The sequence below is a fragment of the Desmodus rotundus genome, chromosome 12 (genome assembly GCF_022682495.2).
Source record: "Desmodus rotundus isolate HL8 chromosome 12, HLdesRot8A.1, whole genome shotgun sequence".
Classification (NCBI taxonomy): domain Eukaryota; kingdom Metazoa; phylum Chordata; class Mammalia; order Chiroptera; family Phyllostomidae; genus Desmodus; species Desmodus rotundus.
In genome coordinates, this window is record NC_071398.1 from 38826144 (window position 1) to 38834361 (window position 8218).

Here is an 8218-nt window from a genome sequence, read left to right on the forward strand (position 1 = left end):
GGGAGGCACAGGGAAGAGGAGGTGCCTGACCCAACCTGGGGGGGGTGGAAGGGGTGGAGTCAGGCAAAGCTTCCTGGAGGCAAAAGGCAGGGAACAGTAATTCAGGCTGAGGGAACTGCCTGTGCAAAGGTGTCAAAACTATTTGGTCATTAACCTAACTGTCATCATGTGCTAGCTGCCTCCTCTGGTGGTCTCTGGGCTGCAGGCAGGGAATTCAAAAGTGACAGATACCCAGATCCTGGCCCCATGCCACCCTGTCTGGCTGGGTAGACTGACAACACACACCTAATGGCTAACACTCACTGGTCTGAGTACATACACTGTAACAGGCGATAAAAACTAACCGCAATGTTGAGCCACAATGCGTTGGGAGTGTCCATGAGAGGGGTTAGGGCTTATGGAAGTTCTTGCACTCTGTGTAATTGCAAGCACCTACAGGAAGAACACTATTTTTATAGTAAAGCTCTATGACTCTGAATTCCTCTTCCCTTGACTTCCTTTTCCTTCTATAAATATTTCTCCATCTTGGCCCACCAGCCAGGCTGGCCATGTCTACTTGCATTAGATTGCAACTCTTTCCCAAATAAATCCTTTTTGGTGAGGAAACACCTCTTCATGTGATATACTTTCTCAGGTAACGGTAGGGTCTTTTATTATCCCCATTTGACAGATGACAAGATTGAGGAACAGAAGGGTTGCATCTGACACCCAGGGTCACGCAGCTGATAAGTGGGTGAGCTGGTGGGTTGGAGCCGAGGCAGCTGCTCCAGTCTGCTCTCACCCACTACCTATGTCGGCTCACAAGTAACCACAGGACGCAATCCTAAAGTGTGACTGTGAGGTGTGCAAGATGTTACGGAAGCCCATGGTGTAGTCTGGAAGGTCCCTGAAGGAGGGACATCCTAGAGGTGGGTAGGAAATAACTCTCGGCCCCATTTGAGCAGGGTGAGGACAGGGGACCTCTGGTGCCCTCTCCCCCAACCCCACCTGCCACCCTGAGCCTCCTACCTTGGTCTTGTCATCCACCACTCGGAGCCCATCAGCTGACACCCACAGGACTGACTTCACAGACTTCCGGCCCATCTGGAGGGAAGGTGAGAACAGAGGTCATGATCAGGGCTGTCTCTTCTGGCCCGACCTCGCTCCTCCCTGTGCCAGCCCCTCGCTCACCGCCTTCAGCTTCTTCACGGCATCTTCACACACGTGCATACCCCTGGACTCCTCCACCTCCACGTGGCCCAGGTACTTGGGAGGGAGGAAAAACAGGAGGGCATGGAATAAGCACAGTAGTCAATAATTCCTAGTGTCCCTTGAGCAGCTGCGACACATCACACAATGTCCTAAGCATGTCATGTGTGCTTAGCACTCGTTTTCTCTGTACCTCAACTCTACGAAGGAGGTTCCCCATTCCTATCCCAGATACACAGATGAGAAGCTGAAGCACAGCATGCAGTAGTGATTCCCATCCTGCACCTGTCCCCGGGCCTTAACCCTCCACTGCCGTCCTTCCGAGCGCCAGCGTCTGCATCTTTGCACCTGAGGGCTGGCTCCAGCAATGCCTCATGGGAGTTGAGGCACACACACCCCAGCTCCCTCCCTCGATGGGTGGGTGGCTCTATTTCCCAAAGTCCTCAGTGGCATTAAGCTCAGCTGCCCACAGCTATAGTTTAGTGACCCACCAGTGATTGGCTGCCTCCCCTTCCTCACTCCCACCAGCATTTCCTGCGCCTCCCAAATGGACCCCTCACACTCACGGTCTGCATCTGGAGATCCGGAGGAAGGGACCAAGTTGGGATTTGAACCTGAACCTGCTGTCTCCTATATAAAAGTGTAGTGTGCATTGTAAAGGGTCACAGAGGGCTTTGCAAATGATACAAAATTTTTGTGACCTTCCAGTGCCCTCTGGAAATTGTGAACTCCTACAAAACAGGGTGACCCAAGCAGGACGTCCCCCAGGTGACATTTTCTTGGTACAAGAGAAAGTGTGCTGGTTTTTAATCCTAACTCTGAAGGACTCAAGCTGTGCTCTTTGTGGATGCGCTGTCTCTGCCACACAGGGCGGGACCTCATCCAGCTAGGACCAGCATGTGTCACAGCCCCACCCACGCCCTGCCCACTCACCCGGACAGGGAAGCTGCATGTGCCCTTGCGCACTGCATCCTCGTCTGCCTGCCACTGATGGGGGCGAGACGCCTCAGGCACGTAGGCTGGCTTCCTCCTCCTCAAGCTCTGCCGTAATTTGTTCATAGTGCCTGCCCCCTCTGGTGACACAGGACAGGGAGTAGGTCAAAGACCCCGGGCAGAAGACACACACAGTGCTCAGTGAGCAAGGAGTCTGATAACAAGGGAGTAGGGTTACAGGGTTAGGGGGTCACTGGGTCAGAGGACATGACCTTCAGGGAACCTGGATCAGCAGCAGTCCGGGGAAACGGGGAATGGGGATGACATACGGCAGGGCGTAAGAGTCAGTGTGGGGATTCAGAAGACATGGAGCTGAGGGGCAGGTAGGTCTGGGATGGGGGTCACAGCTTTCAGGGGTCTGGAAATGGGGCTGTGGCAGTCTAGAATCATGAGGATCCAATGTAATGGGAGGTCAAGGCAGCGGAGAGTACTGGGTTACAGGGCATGAAGTCAAGGGTCGTGAGGTCAGGGGCTGAGGTGGTCAGAGGGCACAAGAGTTGGGAGTTGCCTGGGTCCAATGTCGGGGGGTCTTAGAAGGTCCAGAGACTGAGGTCCAGAGCCAAGGCCAGAGAGTATGGACGACAGTGTCTAGTGTCAGGCGTGGGACCCTGGGGCAGTATGCACCTGTGACTCCCAGAGGTACGGGTGAGGGTGGAGATGGCCAGCTGCTAAGACAATCCTCACTGATGGAAGCACTCTTCACTGATAAGCCGTCCTGACAGTCCCAGGAGGGTGAGCAGATGGGGACTGTGTGTGTGTGCGACTGTGTGGCTTGTGCGTCCCTGCATGGTGTCTGTGAGGGTGTCTAGAGCAAAACATGCCACTGCAGTGAGTGCGTGTGTTTCTGAGGGCTGTACAGGAGGATACGGGTCCGAGAGTGGTTGTTCCCTACAGTGTATGTCTGTGCATGCTGTCCATGGGGGGATCTGTGTCCAAGAACGTGGTCGTTGTCTGTGAGTATAGGTCCCTGAAGGTTGTTGCTGAAGGGTATGTATGTGTAAATGGTTGTGAGTGTGTCAGCAAGTGTTGCTGGTGAGGTGAGCATGTGTCTCTGAGCAGGAAGAAGTTGTCTTTGAGGCTGTATGTCTGTGTGAGGGTGTGCCCATTGTCATTGATGGCTGTCTGTTGTCATTGATGAGAGTATGTACGAGTTTCCCAAGAGACCATGCCTGCGTCCAAGTCTGCAGCTGTTGTTTGTTGAGGGCATGTCTGTGTCAGAGCATGTGACTGTTGTAGAGTCAGGTCCACGAGTGTTGCTCTGAGGGTGTGTCAGTATGCACCCATGCATCTGCGAGGTGTGTGAAAACGTGAGGTGTGTGTTGTTTTTTAGTTGTTCATGACTGTTATTTGTGAGACTGTGTCTGTGTGCAGAAGTGTAGCTCTTTTTTGTTAAAAGGTTTTTAAAAAGATTTTATTTATTTTTTAGAGAGAGGAGAAGGGAAGGAGAAAGAGAGAGAGAGAAACACTGATGTATGAGAGAAACATCGATCAATTGCCTCTTGCACACCCCAAACTGGGGACCTGGCCTGCAACCCAGGCATGTGCTCTGACCGGGAATCACACTGGCGACCCTTCGGTTCACAGGCTGGTGCTCAATCCACTGAACAGCACCAGCCAGGGCTAGAAGGGCAGCTCTGGATGAGGAAATGGGTCCCGAGGTGGAGTTTGGGAGGCAGTGTCTGCCTGAGGAAGTTTGGCTGCTGTCTGTGGAAGTGTGGGTCTGTGCATGTTGTCTGGCTCTGTGTGCAATGTGGCCTTGGAGTCAGAATCTGCTCGGTGTCTGTCGTCCCCTGTCTGAAAGAGTCTGGGTGCTGTCTGGGAGTGTGTCTGTATGTTTGTGTGACCCTGCACTTGTGGGTGTGGGGAGGTCAACATGTGTCTGAGTGTCCCAGTGTGTGTCTGAGCACGAATCAGGCTTGAATGGTCCCTGATTGTGCAGGGAAGAGGTTTGAAGGTGTCCACTCATGGGTGTGATTAGGCCTGTGTGACTGCAGGGACAGTTTCTCTAGTCATGTTAGTTAGACCCATGCACCCACTCAGTCCGTGCCCCGTCTCCACTGGGCCACTCACCTGGCTCCGTCCTGGAGGTTTCAGGGGGCCCCAGGGTCCCACAGGGGGCTGGGGACAGATGCTGCTGAGGCCTCCTGGGTCTGCTCTGCTCAAGGGACAGAAGAGAAGGTGAGAGGCTGGCGTGGGATGGGCTCGGTCCCCTACCTCACCCCCTTTTTGGACATCAGCCAACACCCCTCCATCTCAGGCTCCCTGATGAGCGCTTGGTTGTCATAGCAACTGTTACAAGGGAGATGAGCCACCTGGTTGCAAGGGCTCAGGAATGAGTGTGTCTGGGGGCGTTTGTTAGGGGATATCCTGGCCTCAGGAGGCCCTCAGTACCCACAGGGATGGTGTGAGGAGGGAGTGGCCTTGCCCTCTAGACACATGTTCAGGGATGCACAAACATACAGCCACATGTCTGCATGCAACTCATGCCTATAGTTGTCCCTAGCACTGGGTCACAGCTCTGCACATTTAGTTACACGCAGACACAACCCCAACTATACACACCAGGTCACACAGACACACATAAAGTCACAACCACTACAAATATCTTGTCACATAGCCAAGTTCATAGATATACACAGCCTGGCTACAGACATATGTCTCCATGCATACAGAGTCCCAGCCTGGCTAGGCACTGCCACACACACCTGGTCACATCAGCTGCCGATGTGTGGTCACTTCTATTTTCTCAGCCACATACAAAGAGTTGGGCCCAGACATACCCACCCAAGTGGCACATGTACAGCCACACCCAATGACAGTCACTTTTCCTCAGGCAGTCACCCAAGATACTCCCACACAGAATCACACCCAGTCACAAAGACACAATCACAGACACACACACTTGTCCCACCTAACTCCACTGCTGTGTGTTGACATCTGGCCATGGATGCACGCAGACACATACACATCTGATCACATAGCCACACCCAGTCTCAGCCACGCGTGTTCAACCATCCACAGGCACAAAGCTGCACATACACACTCAACCTCTTGTGTCAGTCACACCAACACACTTTTTGGTCACACACTGTCACACAGTCACACACACCCAGTCATAGGGGCTCACATTTAGTCACAGTATCAACTAACTTATATGGACAGTCCTCCACCCCCAGTCACACAGAGACACTGGTGGCCATGGCCCGTGCATTACAGGGAAACGGGTTTGCACACTTAAGACATGCATACAGCCATCAAGAGACAACTATCCCCCAGGAGGGCCATACTCAGGCACAGCCAGACAGTCGGCGGTTCAAAGTCACAGCCAAACACATTTCAGAGGTGGTTGTGCATGCAGAGTCACACAGCCTCGGTAGCCACATTAGCCAGCCATACACCACCGTTACAGTCACCCAATATCCCACACCCGACCGTACCACATCATAGCATCACAGAGAAACACATGGCCTCTCTCCATGAAAACACACAAGTCACACAGACAAGTGGCCACATACTCGTACAGTCACAGCCCCATGTGGCCAGACACATGGTGCCTCACACACAGAGCCACCAGTACACAATTTCTATTTCACATACCACAAGCACAGTCAGGTGCATGCTCTGAAATGCAGGGGCCCAGACGCAGCATTTATAGCTGTGCTGATGCAAAAGACACAGCTCCTCACAGTCACCCTGTCACCAAATCACACACTCAAACACAAAAAGTCCAGCATGCATGCAGACACACACACACCAAACAGCCACACAGCTGCAGATACTCTCGCAGCCCATGACATAGACACAGGTCCCTATAGTCATCCGGGTCACAGACATGCAGGTCACAAACAAATATAGAAGCCCCAGTCACCTGCATGCCCCCAACACACACAGTAGCCTGATGCCATCACACATAGACACACCTATATTTTGAGTCAGACATAGTGAAATAACCCACTATTAATGGTCAGCCAGGGCTTCAGACCCCAAGTCAAGTACATAACCCAAATCACATATTCACGATTATAAATGCACACGATCACTCAGTATCAACACCCGGAGCTAGATGCCATCATTTATACAACCCCAGTCATACCCACAGACGTGGCTCTGGACACACAAACAGTCACACAAACATACAAGTCACAGTGCCATCACACAACCCCAGTCACATAGGCACAATGGGACTGACTTCATCTATAATGGCAGCCACACACCCAGAGTTGCAAGGACATTGTGTATCACACAGACTCAAGTGTGACACACATATAAAGTCAGTCACAGATATAACCACAAACGTTCAGTCACTGGGAGAGTCGCACATGGACAGAGTCATGGACACCACTCCACTTACACACAGTCACAGCTCCACCCACATCTTCAGTCAGCCAGCCACACACACGTCTAGCCCCAGACTTAACACACACACTGTCACATACCCAGTCACAGTTACCAAGGCACACAAACACAGGGCCACTAAAGATGGAACCACAGACACAACTCCACAGCCACAACCATGCACACACTCAAACATAGATAAAAAGTACAGGGTTCATGCACACTGAGCCGTTGTCATACACACATACATAGTCACACAAATGCTGGGGTCACTCACAGACACTACCAGACACAACCACAAGCACAAAACAGGCACACACACAGGATTCCTCATAGTCACCAGCTGTATCACAGACACACACACAGACAGTCACACAAACACGGGGTCACACTCTTAGCCACCTCCCCATTGCTTGCTTCCCCCCTCCCCCAGGTACTACACACAAAGCCGCCATCACCTCAGATGCTGCAGACAGACAAGGCTGCACCCGGTCCCTGGGAAGCCTCGCCCCCACCTCCCAGCATGAATCCTGGGCCTCAAGGGCCAGCGCATTATCCGAGGGTGGGGCCACTCCCAGGCAGCTGGGCAGCCCAAGGGACAAAGAGGGTGTCCCAGAGACCTGTGCCTTGAGACCCTTGACCAAGGAGAGGAAGGGCCTGAAATTTCCCTAATTTTATTCAGGCTGCAGTGGGAGTGGAGTCCCAGGCACAGGGACCTTGTTTTGAGAAGGGGCTGTTCCTGGGACACCGCCCAAGGATTGGGGGGAGGGGGGTGGGATGCTTTGCCCAGGACTCCTCTGAGGCCTGGGGACAGATTGTGCCTGAAATCGCCCTCGGCCTTGGCTTGGTAGGGAAGCTGTGCCCAGGGACTCCATCAAGACCTTGCCTAGAGGGTTGTTATGTTCACAGACCCCCCTCAGGCAGGGAGGAGTCTGGATGGCGTCTGGTCCGGGATCGCCTCCAGCAGGCCTTGGCTTCATCTGGGGGTTGTGTCCCGAACCCATCCTCAAAACCTTGCCTAGGGAGTTATACGGAAAATCTGTCCCCTGTCCTTGATTTTTCTGAGGCGGAGTTCTGTGTCCGGGACCCTTATCTCCAGGGCCTCGGTAAGGGAGGGCCTATGTCTCCCAAGCTTTGGGTCAGTGGGGGTTTGTTCGTGGACTCCCACCCAGGACCACCCTCGCCAGCATTGGCACCCTCTCCCTCCGGGCGCCGCGGCCGCCTCCCACCCCCCCGCCACATCAGCAGCGGCGCCGCCCCCCTACCCGAGACCCACTCTCCCGCCCTTCTCACGCTGGCCGCCGCGCTCCGGGACATCCAGGGCCCGGGCGCCCCCGCCTCCCGCGGCCCCCGCCAGGCCCGGATCCCCGAATGCTGTTGGTGCTGCTGTTGTGGTGGCGGCGGCAGCTCTGTCCGACGCTAGCGGAGCCCAGAGACCCAAGGATGGTGCGGGATGCACGCCCGCCAGCCTGCTCGGCTCCCCGAGATTTCCGTTCCGGGGGCGGGGGAGCGCCCCTCCTGCCTCAGCTGCCCGCCCCGGCCCCGCCCACTGGCTCGCCGCCTGCTGGATATACAGAAAGACCCCGCCCCTTGGACTACAGGCCCCGCCCATACGCAAATATAACCCCGCCCCCTCCCTTACGGCCACCGCCCCGCCACGCCCATTGGCCTGTCCTGGACTGAGCTTGCACGTGAGCCTCGC

At 54.4% G+C, this 8218-nt stretch overlaps 1 protein-coding gene across 4 annotated transcripts in view; it reads right to left on the reverse strand.

The window, feature by feature from the left end:
* NUMBL (NUMB like endocytic adaptor protein) overlaps positions 1 to 8016 on the reverse strand; it is a 28975-nt gene extending 20959 nt beyond the window's left edge. For 2 of the 4 annotated variants that reach the window (XM_053916045.2, XM_053916044.2), the window contains exons 1-5: positions 7810 to 8016; positions 4252 to 4336; positions 2122 to 2261; positions 1171 to 1245; positions 1009 to 1083 (exon numbers count right to left, since the gene is read on the reverse strand). In XM_053916045.2, coding sequence (XP_053772020.1) covers positions 1009 to 1083; positions 1171 to 1245; positions 2122 to 2261; positions 4252 to 4336; positions 7810 to 7833 — 399 coding nt within the window. In that variant the 5' untranslated portion in view covers positions 7834 to 8016. Of the gene's footprint in view, positions 1 to 1008; positions 1084 to 1170; positions 1246 to 2121; positions 2262 to 4251; positions 4337 to 7397; positions 7676 to 7809 lie in introns of those variants that run through there. The other 2 variants (XM_024577523.4, XM_045185613.3) reach the window with 2 other exon arrangements.
* Between the last annotated feature and the right edge of the window lie 202 nt (positions 8017 to 8218).